Here is a 15,436-nt window from a genome sequence, read left to right as displayed (position 1 = left end):
ATTGTGGAACTAATGTGTTTCCATTTGCAGATTTCAAAGAACTTTGCTGAGCAGTTTAATCATTTTTACCTATTTCTTAGTCATGGGGAAGCCGCGGTAGAGAGGGGATGTGGCTTGTCTAAAACCACATTATCAGGTCAGAAAGAAAGGGAATCTATGTCTTTGATTTCCAATACAGTGCGGCATTGGTGAGCAGGGATATCCATCCTCTTACAGGTAACTTCTATTTAAAATAAACACCTCCATTTGGAAATTCCAACTCAATTGTCAACCTTTAAAGGAGTAAATTTAAAAATAAGAAAGGTCTGTAAAACGTGAAAAACAGGTCCTGCTGGTACTTAAAACTTGACCAGTATCAGTTCAGGTCTATTTGCAGGCCACAGTTAAAGGGAACAGTAAATTGAGGTTTTAGATTCCTAGTACCAACCAAAAAAGGCTGTGACATGGGACATTATGACATTGATCCAGGATGAACTCACTCTTCCAGTTCAGATATGTAAAATGCGCCTAATCTGGTGTGTTAACTTTTTACTGGCAGGCTTTGTAAGAGATCAGTTACTGTCTGTCTGCACCACTCTAATTTTATGCTGGACAAGTAGCATCTGTCTTTCCGCAGCCAGCATAAAGCCAGCATAAAACTGACATAATCTATGCATCAGGTCCTCCTGTTAATTTGACAGAGAAACAATGGTGTGACCGCATCTGAGCTGGATCCGTTTTGTCCTGCTGTCTAATCAGTGACACTGAGACCGTGTGCTAATGGTGATGGAAGAGCGGCCCTAGCCCTATGGCCCGACCCCGCCGCCGTTTCGCATTCAGGTTGCCTTGACCATTCCCAAACGCATTCATTCAACCGGGGACAGGGAAGAGAGCAGGTAACTCTGCTTTCCCACTTTCCCGAAATAGCAAGGGAATACTTGCGGACGCCCCCCCGCTCCCGCAGTTTGCTGGGCTCCATCTCCCTTCCTACTTCTGCCCGCACCGCCGCCGCTGCGGCCATGGCTGCACCACGCTGAGCAGAACCGAGAGGCGCTGACACCGCGGCGGAGGGGCGGGAGGGGACCGGCAGGGAGGGGGCCCGGGCGGGAGCAGCCCCGCAGGCGCAGCGCCGACATCCCGGCGGCACGCACCGCTCCGGCAGCTCTGCCGCTGCTGCCGCGCCGCTTCCCCTCTCCGCCGGCGGCAATGCCAGACCGGAGGACGCTGTCATCTTAAGGAGCGCAGGGGAGGGACCGTGCGGAGGGGAGGCGGCGGTGCCGGCGCCGCGGGAGGAGGCGGGCGCCAGCAGCAGCATCTCCGCGGGAGCCGCCGCACGAAGGCGCGCTCCCGGCCGCCCCGCTCGCCGCCCCGGCCTCCAGCGCGCCGCCGCCTCCCCGGGCAGCGGGGCTCGCCCGCCCGCTCGCCAGCCCAGGCGCCCCCGCCGCCGGGGCCGCCGCAGGGCCGGGGGAGGCGAGCGCGGCCTCGCCGCGTCCCGGGCGGCCGGCGGGGGAGGAGGGGGCCGCGGCTGCGGCGGGGCGGACCGCCCCCGCGCTCGGCGGCGGCTGCCGCAGGCGGCTCCGACCCCCACCGCCGTCCCCGCCGCCCCGGGCCGGCCGTGCCGGTGCCGCCCCTCGGCCGCGCCCGCCCCCTGGCTGCCTCCTCGGCCGCGCGGCAGTGCCGCCGAGGCTATGGCTGCGGAGGAGGTGCTGCAGGGCGCGGACCACTACAAGAGCGAGATCGAGCGGCTGACTCGGGAGCTCTCCGAGACGACCCACGAGAAGATCCAGGCGGCGGAGTATGGGCTGGTGGTGCTGGAGGAGAAGCTCACCCTCAAGCAGCAGTACGATGAGCTGGAGGCGGAGTATGACGGCCTCAAGCAGGAGCTGGAGCAGCTGAAGGAGGTGAGCCAGCCCGGGCTTTTGTCTCGCCCCGCCGCCGGGGCTGCGGGCAGGTGCGGGGTGCCCCACGCGTGTCCGTGCCCGGCCCCGCGCCAGCCCCTGCAGGTGGGCGAGCGGGGATGCGGTGCGCGGGCCCCGGAGCGGCTGCGGGCTCCGGGGGTGGGGAGGAGGGGTTTCGCGGGGCCGAGGATCAGCCGGGACCGTGGAGCTTAAGGACGGATTACACGAGATCGCAACCCCCTTGCCCTGAGAAATTTCCCCGGGGCCGCGCTCCGGCTCCTGCCGCCGGCAGCCTCAACTTCTGGGAACAGGCGTTTGCGGCAGTGGAGGGTCCCCCCGGTCCTACCTGCACCGCATCGCCCCAGGCTTTTTTAGGAAGAGGAAATGAAACAGTAGGATGAGAGCTGGGCCAACGCAGTGTATAAGGAGTCGGGATCTCTGTAAACAGCTGTCTGCAGTGCGTGAGGAGAGAGACAATTCCTTTTGAAGTTATTTATAGACCCGCTTTATTCTGCCAGTGAGGGGAATCGCTGCCATTGGGAGGGGGGGGTATACGACAGTCTCGAGGTCATCCATCAGTGGAAATTAAACTTCTGCGTCATGCTGAAAGGGTAAAATACTTGATTGGAGGGGTGATTTGGGGTTATCTTTCAAATGTGTTTTTGTAACACTCAAAGTATGAAGTAGCTGGGTGTTACGCCTTACCTTTCAGCTCTGCTAGAAGTGACTCCGAAAAATCATCACCCTCCCTGTGTTCATCCGTAAGGGAAGTAACTTGAGACTGATAACGGTGCATGTACATGGGAGCTACGGAAGGGCTGTGTGTGCACACGTATGCAGCACTCACAGCTCTGCACTTCATGGTGTTTTTGTACCATCTCAGAATGTAACTGACTAGGTTTTGTAAAGAGAAGATAAAGCATCAGACAGATATTCTCCCAAATTAAGAATGTATGTTTCTAGTCTACAAAGAAAAGCCCCCCAAAATACTGCTATATAGAATGTGCAGAAATTCTGTTACAATTAATGAAATTTCCATTAGAAACCATGAACATGTTCCATATGGAGGGAAGCCACTTAAAAAACTTAGATTATTTATGAATATATTCTTTAGAATACTAGCTGATGCCCTTTTAGAAGTACTTTTAATTAAATAAAGATTTCATTTTACTTGCAGGTAAATGAGTTATGCTACAGACTTGGTTCAGTGTCCAGAAGAGTTGAGAACATTATATTTTCAGTACGAAGAATAAAGCTGTTTTTCAGAAAAACCTATTGATCTCCTTAAACTTGATCTCTGCCTCCCTGCCCCCCTGAGCCTATGGAGTAGGCTCAGGACTTCTGAAACCAGTAATCACAGAGTGAGGGATAGAGATACATAACTTGGCACTGGCATGAAGGCAGTGCTGTTCGAAATGACCTGGCAGTAACAGAGGAACAGAATTAAGGGGGAAAAGTGCAATGCAGTTTCTAGGGAAAAAAAGAAGAAGAAGACGACGAAGAAGAAGGAGATAAGCAAAGCTGCAGCTAGCTGTTATCCCACCATAATCATGTACAAAAGAAGACTGATCAGAAGCCAGGATGACACATGGGTGCACAAGGCCACAGATAGAAAAGATAGTGCAAAGAATCGAGTTGAAGTTACTAAACTAGAGGGATTAGTCAATGCAATTAATTGAAATCAAAGATGAGCACAAACTCTCTTCCTGTTTACCTCCCCTTGAAGTCAGTGAGATTGCACGTTCTGCAGCCCAGAATGTCTCCTGTGGGGCCATGCCTTCATGCTGTGCCAGCCACAGCATGGATACTGAGGGGATATCCACAGAGAGAGGAACAGGAGAAATCCTGTAGCTTGCCTGATGCCGAGCAAGAGTGGAGCTTCTCCAGTTCCCAGTCCAGACCTGGGGCTCTCAATTCCAGAGCTCTCCTTAGCAGCAGGTGGGGCATTTCCATCCCCCACCTAGGCTGCAAGAGATTTTATTTCTTGCTTTTAACCTTTATAGCAGAAACCACACTGATTCTCACTGCACATGCACCCTGCAAAGGAGAATTTTCTCTTAGCCCTTCCTGTTGCTGTAATCTGTTTTCTACTTCTGTGTTAGCACATCCATTATGACAGTTCCCTTAGCACAAGCCAGACCTGTAACTGTGAGACACAAGCAAAAGGTGCCTCTGACGACACCAGTGAGGCAGAATTCAGGTAGTTCAGGCAGACTGTCCTGTGGAGTGTAGATGTGGGACTGTAGGGTTCTGTCTGAAAGCTCTTAAGGGGGCAGAGAAGTCCAAAGACACTTTTTCTAAAAATTAAAGCACCAGCCAAAACGTGTGGAGGAGGGTTTTTGTGTCCGTACTCCAGCAGGCCCTTCCAATAACATGCTGCCCAATGGTAGGACATCAAATGCCCTGACTGACTGACTGACTGACTAATGGGAGCTGGGAAGAATTCTGTGCATTGCTCTTACTTCACAGCATTTGCATCCTCTTTGAAGCCATGTTGGGGCATAGAAATTAGGCCTCAGGTTTGTGCTCAAATAAGTAGTTTGTCCATTCCCAAGGAATAGTAGGTGCAAGAGGGTAGCCATGGTTACGTTACAGCTATTGCCTCTCCTTCTTCACACCTTCTCTGAACAGATCCACTTACTATGGTCAACTTTTTTTGAGGCAAGTCTTCATCTTTCAACAGTTTTATTATTGATTTCTTGTGTTCTATTGTTAGGACCTCATTATATTGCTCAGCAAACAGAGCTGCCCATCTTTAACTACTCAGCCATCTTCTCCCATCCTCCTTGGCAATCCAAAACTCCAGTGGACTTCAGCAGTCCTTTTCCATATAAGTGGCAATACCTCAGCTATACAATAATTTCCATCATTGGAGAGTGAAATGGGAAACTAAGGCCATTACAGGATGTTGAAGTAAAAGCAAATTACAATATATTACATTAAATATTAATACTTGTGTACAGGATATATGCTCTCCACTCTGCAATATAAATTGTTTTAGTAACCTCTGAAGTTTCTTCTGCTGTGTTCAGGGGTCTGTGCTTTAGCCCAGGATTTTGATGTTTTGGGCCATGAGATAAATTTATGCAAAACCACTATTATTATTTAAAACTTTATTAATTTTCGTGGGCTTTGGGTTTGGTTTTTTTCAGTCTAAAAATGATGTTTCTCCACCTCAGTCAACTACATCTCAGTCTAGTAGAATTTTTGATCTTTGGTAAAACACTATCGTTTTAGGGCCCCTGTTCAGAATGTTACTTTAGCAGATGTGCTTTTAAACCTGCAGTCCATAAAAATTCAGAGGCTAAGACTTGTTGCTATTAGTCATGGGATTGAAGGTAGCTTGTTTTCCTTTTGTCTTGCTGAGTTGGGAGTTTAATTACCATCATGTTTTATGTAAAACATCTTCTAGTGGTTTTATTATATCTGGTCTTACATGTTTACATTGCATTTGCTGTAAGAATAACGTGTCTTGTTAGTTCTGTTTCTTTTAATGGAGGTGTAAAATGGCTTCATATTCATCTTCTTGCCTGAGCTGTTTGCTGTAGCTGTCCCTGCTTTGGCCTGGGGTCCCTTCCAACCTCAGCCATTCCATGATTTTCTGGTCAGCTACTGGGCACTGGTGGTCTGTAAAGTTTTTAAAGCAGAGAAATATCAGTCACTTCTAGTTATGATAAAATGGGGATGGAAGGCACCTTTGGTGTCCAACTCTACAAGATTTAGGGCTGGGAAATCGTAGCAGAGATTTCTTTTCGGGAATCCAATCATGAACATAGCAGCTGTTCCTCTCCTTGACTCCCTCTCTGACTGACGAATTTAGGCAATACCTCACTTGACTTCTTGGCTTTTATGTACTTCATTCTATGGAGATAAACTCTTCTGCTGGATTACACATGGCACTGGCTATCTGATTTCCAGGAAGTTTGGTGCTTGCTTTAATTTAAACCAAATTATCTGTGGTAAATGATTGGAAACCAGGCTAGTGGTGAATAGCCCTATCCTTGTCAGGTGTTTGTTTTCTTCACCTCACAGAAATGTTGTATCAATGATTATGAAGTGCTTACTCAGTTACTAACAGGGCTTCCAGAAGTAATTCTTGGTCTGTGTCTGAAAGGGTTTTTTGAGGAGTAGAGCTCTTCCTTGCACTGTTTCAGCACAGGTGACTCAATCTTCATCTCTCCTCTCTTCTGAAGTGACACTGCCCCTCCAGCTCCCCCACTGTTCTCCAAAAGCTCTCACCCTCCTGCTACTTGAATCACGTCTGCCTCTTCCATCTTTGAAGTGTACATTTGGTGGGACTTGTCTGGATCCAAAAAGGCTGGAAGAGGGGGAGGCTCCTCCCAAAAAGTACTCCAGTTACAGCCCTCTTAAATGTGGATTCTTATACACTCCTGTCTACATCATAGGATGCTTAGGAAAGCGTGAAGAATCCCACTGAGATGTTCTAAATTCTCCTCAAAGCAGAATGTGTTCCAAATATGGAGCTTGGGAGCTGTGAACTGATGCCATGTCAGTATATCTTTACACCTCCTTCCAGTGACAGCATCTGTGGCGGATGAGGCGAAACATTTTCGGCATCTCATCCTGATCTCACCACTTTGTCCTTGGCGCCTGTTCACGTTGTGTCACTCGGGAAGGCCGTGCTGCCCCACACCAGCTCAGAGATGAGGACATTCAGTTAGTACAGGCTGGGGACTGACTGGCTGGGGCTCAGGTCTGTTGCAAAGGATTTGGGAATCCTCAAGGACAGTAGGCTGAGTGTAGGACAGTGGTGTGCCCTGACACTGAAAATTCCAACAGCATCCTGGACCTTTAGTAGCAGAAGCAGAGCTGGTAGATTGAGAGAAATGATTATCACTTTCAAGCTGGCAGTTGTTAAACCACATCTAGAAAACAGCATCTGGTTTGGGCTCCCTTAATACAAGAAGGACGTGGATAAACTGGGCTGCATTCAGCAAAGGACCACCAAGATGGTCAAGAGCTGAAACACTTGCCCTGTGAAGAGAGGCTGAGGGGGCTGAGCTTGTTCAGCCAGAAAAAGAGAAGGCTGTGGGGGATCCAGCATCAGCCTGTCCATACATAAAAAGAATATTGAGATGTTAGAGCCAGGCTTTTTGCAGCAGTGCCCTCTACCTCTAGTTGGAGGCCTGTCACTAGTGGTATCCCCCTAGGGTCGGTACTGGGCCCAGTATTGTCTAACTCATTCATCAGTGCCTTGGATGAAGGGCAGATGCCTCCCCAGCAAGTTCCCTGCTGGCACAAAGCTGGGAGGAGTGGCCGATACCCCAGAATGCTGTGAGCCCTTCAGAAGGACCTCGACAGAGATGGGAAAGATGGGCACATCTGAAATTCAGAAAAGGCAAGTGAAGGATCACGTCTCTCGTGCACCTGGCTGGGTGCTGGCCTGCTGGGAAGCAGCTCTGTAGAGAAGGACCTGGGGGTCCTGCCGGACAACAAACTGTCCATGAGCCAAAAAAAGTGTCCTTGTGGCCAAGAAAGCCAATGGTATCCTGGGGTACATTGGGAAGAGCATTGCCAGCAGGTTGAGGGATGGGATCCTGCCCCTCTACTCAGCCCTGGTGAGGCACATCTGGAGTGCTGTGTCCAGTCCTGGGCTCCCCAGTACAAGAGAGACACAGAGCTCCTGGAGCAGGTCTAGTGGAGGGTGACAAAGATGAAGGGACAGGAGCATCTTACAAGGATAGGCTGAGGGAGCTGGGTCTTTTCAGCCTCGAGAAGAGACAAATGAGAGGGGACCTCATCAATGTTGATAGTGTCTACAGGGAGGATGTCAAGAGGATGGACCAGGCTCTTCCTGGTGGTGCTAAGCAATAGGACAAGAGGCAAAGGGCAGAAATTGTTGCCCATTACAAGCAAGTTCTGCCTTAACATGAGGAAGAACTTCTTTACTGTTCAGGTGACTGAGGACTGGAAGAGGTTGCCCGGAGCAGTTGTGGAATCTCCTTCCCTGGAGGAAGGGAGGTTGGACTAGCTGACCTCCAGTGGTCCCTGCCACCTGCAGCCATTCAGTGATTCTGTGAAGGGTGGGAAGACAAGAGATAACTGACATAAATTGAAACTATAGAGGTTCAGACTGAATGTAAGGTAGATCTGTTTCCCCCTGAGCACAGGCAGTCCTACAGGTCGACCAGAGAGGTTATGCAGTCTCTTTCCCTGGGATTTTTCAAGCCCCAACTGGACACAGCCCTCAGGAACCTGGTCTGAGCGCAGAGCTGATCCTGCTGTGAGAGGAGGTTGCACTATGGGAGGAAGGGGGCAGACAGCAAGGGACCTTGAGCAGTGCAAAGTCTCTCAAGGGTTCCCACTGTGCCTGGTTGAATTCCAGTGGCAGGTTGCTATAGGGTGAGTTACCCTATGCACAGTAATGTCCTGCCTGGAAACAGTGACTGAGCCTCACTTCGTGCTTGAATTTCATTTTCTCTTGCTGGTCATTAAGTCTGCAGTGACCTGGGGTTACTAAGGGTGGAGTTTGATGTGCTCATCTCTCAGCAAGACACTCCTACATCTCTCTCTGCCATCCCTGCCCCTGTTCTGGCTCTCAGCTGTGCAACTGTTCATACTGTCACAGCAGGGTAGAAAACTAACCTCAGTTAAAAATAACCGAGGAGGGGTTGCTGCTGTCTGTAACCCAGATTGGCTTCATTATCTGATTCACAGTACCTCCCAGTGAACTGTTTTACCTTTGCCTAAAAGTCAGCACGAGGAGAGGAGTGAATGCAGAGGGAAGAGGGGGATAGGATGAACTGCTGAAGCGGGTATTGATGTTAAGAGAGATGCTCATCAAATTACATCAGGATTGCTTCCTCCAAGAGGAAATGAATCCTGTGCATTAGCCTACAGAAAACATAAGCAGCTGGAATCATGTTAGGGGGAAATTAGGACTATTGTTGAAGCTTTGGCAGCATGCAAAGATAAATGTAGATGAACCTTTCGGGTTTTTTTCCAGGGACCTGTATTCCCAGTTCCAACTGTGTTGTATCCTTAGGAGCCAGTACAGATGAACATACAGTATTAGTCCTCCTATAATAGTCAGCCCTTAAGCAGGGATGGTCAGCTTTCAACACTGGGGGCTCACATACTCACAAAATAAATCTAAACAGACTTCAATTTGTTTCCTCCCAGTAGTTAAAATTGTTTTCTTCATTTTGCTCTTTCATCAAATAAATCCTTTTCTAATCTGAGCGATTCTGATTGAATCAGTCATCTGGGTTGAACTCCTCAGAGATAAATGGAAGTTACAACTGGATTTTATGTCACGGAAAAGTAAATTTTCCGTAGATTTTCTAGGAAATATTGGATTAGTACCAAATCTAATATGACTGATAGAGGTGTTACTGGGTAAGCCAGGCATTTTTATTGTGAGCTACTTCCTGTGTAAGGCTTATGAATGTAAAATTAGGGGTCACAGGAGAGATTTTAATCTGAAGGTCCACATCTGTTTGGAATTAGGCCTTTTGTAGTGGATTAGAAGAGAAATAATTTGCTACCATCTTTTCACCTTCCTTTAGGTGAAATACTTTTCCTTCCCTTCTGTGTTGCCTAGTGGATTTTCTTTCTCAGGGTGTGTGTGTGCAGTCTGTGTGCACATCAGCATTCAGGATGAACACCTGGCTTTATTGAAAGTGCAAGAGGGACAAAACAATGGTGGAGAAAATAAGATTTGGCATAAAACAGTAATTTGTGAACATTCATCATGGTAAAATGAGGAGCATTCTCAAAGTCAGAGTAAATTTGCACCTGAGCAACTTTAGTATACCTTATGCAATTGGCAGCTGGCAGAAAATACATGCAAGATTTTGTGTTTTCCTGGCTGTATTAAGGCTGTATCTTCTAGAGGAAGAACTTTCTTCTTGAGATTGAATGTGTTTTTTCTTCAGTACCTTGTTCTCTCTTATGTATTTGCATTGGTGTTTTCTCCATATGGACAATGGGAGTAAAATCCTGCTCCGGCTTCCCTCGGGTCTCTGCTATTTTGTAGGGCTTTGCCTCTGTTATGGATTTCCCTTCCATCTTTGTTTTGTAGCTGAGGGGGTAATGTTTAATTCAGTACAATTCCGTACTGTACTTTTTGTTTTGGGAGGGATGATTTTAATTTCTAATGGTAGAGACTGAAAAGCATACATTCATTTCTGCTGAACTGTCTTACATCTGTTGTGTGACTTTCATAACCCTTTTCTTTCTTTATTTCCTTGAGAACTCAACAACACTCACTTCATGTGGGAGGAGAGAGAGTATTTTCCTTATTTAGAGGAATTGATATAGCATGTAGAGACATGAATGTGCCCTTTGTCCCTTTATCACTTGCATCACTCACAGCAGATGATTATGAGGAGAAACCAGCAATTTTTTGTACTGTACTGTGAATGCAGTCTGTGAGTACAGACCAACTACAGATGGAAGTAGCTGGGACTAGTCAGAAGGTGAAAAATGTGCCTGAGCAAGGCCAGGTGCTTAAGGCTGAACTAGGCAGGTAGAAATTAAGCTAGGTTGCAATTAGTGTTTTATTGAGGTCTCTACTTCTCTGCAGAGGGTAGTATTAAAAATAATTTTGAGATTATAATATTTATGTTTCTGAATTTCTTTCACTGTCAAAGTTTAATTAACTTGGTAGTTAAAAGAAGAAGCAGGCCACTGTCCTAAATCTCTGGTTTTGGGACAGACCTATGAGACACCAAAAGGCTTTCACTAAGACTGAAATGCGTCCAATCCCATTTTCTTCATCTCTCTTGGGGTTCCTCTCTCTCTTGTCTGCAGCCTCATTCTCATTCTTGTACAGTGTTTGTCTCCTGTTCATGATGGTTTATGTACTTTTAATTTTTTTTTTCAATCTTTGCCCTATATCTTACTCAGTGTTCATTTGCTGCTCTCTGAGATGTGGAACTGAATTTTTTATCTTAAAGAGCCTTTTTGTCATTGTGTGAATGTAAGAAATCTGGCCATTTTTGGCAGACTAGACCTTCCATACTATGCTCAGATATTGTAAGGACATGAGGGATTCCTAGAAATACTTTGAAATGTTGTTTTAGCATGGACTGAAAATGAAGCAACCAAGGATTTGTCCCCTCTGCTTTGTAGCAGCCTCACCATTAAAATCATCCTTGGAAAGATCATTTTTTGGGCAGCTTTAAAATCGGGTTGGCTGTGTGGATGCATAGGAGGAAGACACCTTTCCATAAGGCTTTAGGAAACTCACCACCCCTTTTTAAAAAAGGGTTATTCTCCCTTAAAAAACCCCAACATATATATATATACATACACATAGAGTATGGTTTTTGGAGTTACATATTTAAGCCCAGACAAGACAACAGGTGCCCAGTGAGCTTATATAATGCACTCTTTTTCTGATCACCACTGGGAACGGGGCCCATTATCCACACGGTCCTGCCATACCCTCTCCATCGCCCTTGCTCCCCTGAATCACACCTAACTTTCCTCTGCACTGTCTTCAACCCCTCTACACAGCAAGTAGTTCTCTAGCAGTGATAGAGACAACTGTGCGTAGCCAAGAAGCGTGAAAGACATCCTCAGTTACCAGAGTTAGTGACCTTTCACTTCAGTCAATCACCTCCGGGCACATTCCAGCTGAATTTTATAAACTTCAGCTTCCCTTCCTGGTGGGTTGGGTTTTTTTTTTTTTTTTCGGTCTGTGTTTGTTTGTTTTTAATCCTGTGATCTCTCAGAGCTCCCAGGTGGCACACGGGTAGGGGGGCAATGCCGTGCGTTTGATGTGCGCTCTGAGAAATCTGTCGGCACCGAACGGGCTTTCCTCGGGTGCCTGAGTCACTCTGGATGGAATTAAATGTCAGCGTAGAGAGAATGAGCTGCAAAGTGCTGTTTGTCATCACTGGCTAATGGCGAATTCCCACGGAGGGAAGCTGGAAGCTGCCAACAGCTGCAGTTTTAACTTCTGTTTTGGATGCTTAGAGGGGGAAACCCAGCTCCTAGTAGTTGTAAAGCTCAGAAAGGAAGACAGAAAAGCAAGCTTTTAAGGATAAAGGTAGGAATTTGGGTCAGGCAAAGGCAACAGGTGGCTTGCTGAAATAATTAATTTATAAAAGCTTGGCTGTTGGCCAAACATGAACACAGCACGATTTGGATTTTGTCTTCTCAGGACTGGAGTATTGTCTACTCACACCCACAAGGCAAGGTGCAGGATGCCAAACTGCACTGAAGCCTGGCCCTGCCCAGAAAGATAGAACTGTCCACCTTTTAGCATTTGAGTGTTAAGAGCATTTGGTCTGGAGGCAGATGGAGAGTTCACAGTTGGGCTAAAGTGTCTGTGTAGTCGCAGCTTCTGGTTCTCAATTTGATGGCTAAGCCAAGATACTTAACAGCTGTATTGTCCAACCTGAACCTATGATTCCTTTTATTAAAAATGTGCTCTCAGTAGCTTGTAGTTCCTATAACAAATACTATTAATAAAGACAACTTGTGGGGCTTTTTTTTTAGGTGAGTAGGAAAAGTTTTTCTCATACCCTGAATACCTCATAGAGTTTTTACAAAGCATGAAAAGGTTGCACGGGTCTGGGTAATTCCAGGTGACTGCACAGAAATGACAAACATGCAGAACTCACCTGAGGTTACTTGAGGACAACATTTGCACTGTCCTTTCTTTCTTTGATAATTGCTTGTAATTCCCACCTACAAACAGGAAACATTTAAGCATCCTATGTGAAGAATGCTATCTCTAACAAAATATCCTCTATTCAGGGTTGTCCCTTAGGGTCATCTGTAGCAGGTATGACTTGAAGACCAATGCTGAAGTCCTGCCTCTATGGGTAAGTCAAAGATAAAAGGGGGCAATGATTTATTGTTGAATCTCTGCCTACCACCCACTGGCAACCAGCACTGTCACCAAGATGCAAGTGATAAAACGTGTTGCAAACTAAGAATTCAGATTTCTTCCCACTGAAGTAGGAAGAACTGGCATAATTGTAATTATTGTGTCTCAAGCATGTGATCTTGTTGTTGCAGTTTAATGAGCTGTCATAACTCTGCTGAGCTTCTGTGACTGCTCATGTGCGTGCACTTGACCAGCCCCAAATGTGTAAGAGCAAGGTGAAAAAAACCCCACAACCAAACACAGAACACAGCAGAAATCTGAAGGAAAGAGTTTTCAGCTGACATGGATCTTCCATCTGCAGTAAGCTAAAAATGTGCACTAGATCAATTACTAATCCATAAAATCTTAGTCATAAATCTGGGCCCTTGGTGACAATTTTTAAAGTAAATTGTAAGGATATGGTACCAAGGACTCCTCTGTGAAATAAAGTGTATGATACATAACATTAGAGAAGAGAAACAGAATTTAGATGGAATATGAGTGTCTGTGTGTACCAATAAGGGAGATGAAGTCTCATGGCATTGTTAGGAGTACATTACTTTGGGCATTAGGTAATTCCATTTCTTGGGCATTAGGTAAGCTTTTTATTTCTCTGACAGATAAGGGCTGATGGTTGCCATTTGTGGATCTAAAAAGCAGGAGCAGAGGAATTTTCCAGCTGCTGAAGCATTTCATGAAGTTTTCCTTTGTCATGCTTGAGCTGAGAACCAGTGGAAGACGGTTCTGTAAACGAACTCTCTATCTCCCACCTGCAGGGCTGTTGTGAGAGCATAGTGGAATGTTTTGGTTTGCTGAGAATAATATTTTGAAATGGGTGGTTATACCTCTTAGCCTATCGCCTTGGTAGGTGGTTGACTGATGGGCCAATCATGTAATTTCTCTTTTGTGATCCATGCTATAAAAAGATGGGTTTTTGGCATTAAAAGGGCGGCTTTGACCGTACTTCTCTGACCTGAATCGGTGTCGTTTTTCGCTGTCCCTGCGTGCAACAGCGACACATAATAACAAAACTTTCCCTTAAGATGCTGTAAGATCAGCTGTGTGAAAATAGTAACAAATCTGGAACAACACAGTTGAGGGACAACATTTTTTCCAAATGTGCTGAATTTAATGTCACAAGGATGCTGTAGATTCTGAGATGCTTTCTATTCCCAAAATAAAATCCATGTTAAAGTAATAGAACTGAATTATCAAATTTAGATACCTGGAAATTTGTCCCCAAAGTCTGTATTTTATTTGCATTGGAAAACATTGGGTTTGCTTTATCAAGCAGGCTGAACAACTTGCATTGAAACCTATATTGCTTCTCTTTGCCCCCATACTTTGAAATTACAGATCACATACCTAAGTGATTGTTGTGATACACACATAGGCTCCTGGCTTTAAATATTTTTGCTGTAGTTATTTAATACTGCATCATGATTTGTAATTTAAAGTATTTTCTGTCTACTTGCATGTGGAGAGATATTTATTCAAGAACAGAAAATGCAGGGATACCTTGATTATAGTTCCAACACTTGTGTTTGAGAAGTACTTTACTCACTGCTCCCTGGGCTGATGCTAGAGACACTCAGAGTCATGCCTGTGTTTTTATGGTTGTTGGATTTGCTTTTGTAGCAGATTAGACTGATGGGAAGACACTTAAACCTAAAACGAGCCTTGTTTGGATATAAAGAACCCTTTCCCTGGGTATAACAGGAAGAGTTGCAGGTGAAGACCATGCTGTGTTCACTTTTTATTCTATAAAGATCTCTCATTTGAAAGATGCTTCTTGAAATGTGGCCCCTGGTTTCTTAAGCAGTGGGAGCTTGAGTTAGGCACCCCCAGCTGATGCTGGCTGGGTACTGAGAGCTGCTGCTTTGCTGCCATTACTCAAGGATGTGCTTGTTAAATATTCCAGTCTGAAGAAGTGGGTTTGGGAAAGGGGGTCCTGAATTCTGCCCCAAAACCCTGTAGCAGAGATTCTTCTCCTACCATCAGTTATTTTTGTAGCAGAAAGTAATCTACCCCTTGAAAAGGCATCCAAAATCTGATAAGCAACATTTTTAGGAGCTGCAGTCCAATGGTTTGTGCTGTCTGTGGAGAAAGGAATCGCAGCTTTGCAAGTGGCAGTGTAATGAATAGTCAAGCTCTTACCGGAGCACTGGCACTGGATGGATGCAGGGAAAAGCCAGAGGCAGTGAGTCAGCATGACCTTGGCTGCTGCCAGAGGGATGGGTATCACATCCAGCCTCCAGGGGCACTGACATTAGTTGGGGTCTCTAGCAGAAAGGGGCTCTGGTGAAGTAAAAACCACTGGAATAATTAATCACTAGTGGTGTGTGTCTGAAAGGTGTCAGTTGTATGCAGAGTCATGGAAGCATCAACTTAAGGCAGCTGTAGTTATTAAAAGTAGGTCTAGTTCTTTGTTAGCCTGTGGCAGCGCAGACTGCACTCCGGGAAAGCGGAAACAGCCCGAAAATTCAGAATGCTGCTCCTTCTGTGAGCTGCAGTTTGGCACACTGAGTCTCAGCAGGGTGGGATAAATTGTTTTTTGCATGACAGTAACACCTGGGGATTCTGCGATGCCTGGTACAATGAGTTGCAGGCATATAAATAGAAGATTAGAGATTTTACCGTGGAAATTGGACTTTGTCAGGGATTTGCTATTAAGGAATAATAAGGGGAATTCACAGATAAGTAACAGAGGTCCAGA

The 15,436-nt window shown here is 46.1% G+C and overlaps 1 protein-coding gene across 10 annotated transcripts in view; it reads left to right on the top strand.

The window, feature by feature from the left end:
- Nucleotides 1–1,667: 1,667 nt before the first annotated feature.
- BICD1 (BICD cargo adaptor 1) overlaps nt 1,668–15,436 on the top strand; it is a gene marked incomplete at both ends in the record, with an annotated part of 165,004 nt that continues 151,235 nt past the window's right edge. For all 10 annotated transcript variants that reach the window (XM_082280999.1, XM_082281006.1, XM_082281004.1 and 7 more), the window contains one exon: nt 1,668–1,880. In XM_082280999.1, coding sequence (XP_082137125.1) covers nt 1,668–1,880 — 213 coding nt within the window. The remainder of the gene's footprint in view (nt 1,881–15,436) is intronic.

This window comes from Coloeus monedula, assembly GCF_965178545.1.
Source record: "Coloeus monedula genome assembly, chromosome: 4".
NCBI lineage: Eukaryota > Metazoa > Chordata > Aves > Passeriformes > Corvidae > Coloeus > Coloeus monedula.
This window is presented reverse-complemented; position numbering and strand designations above follow the sequence as displayed.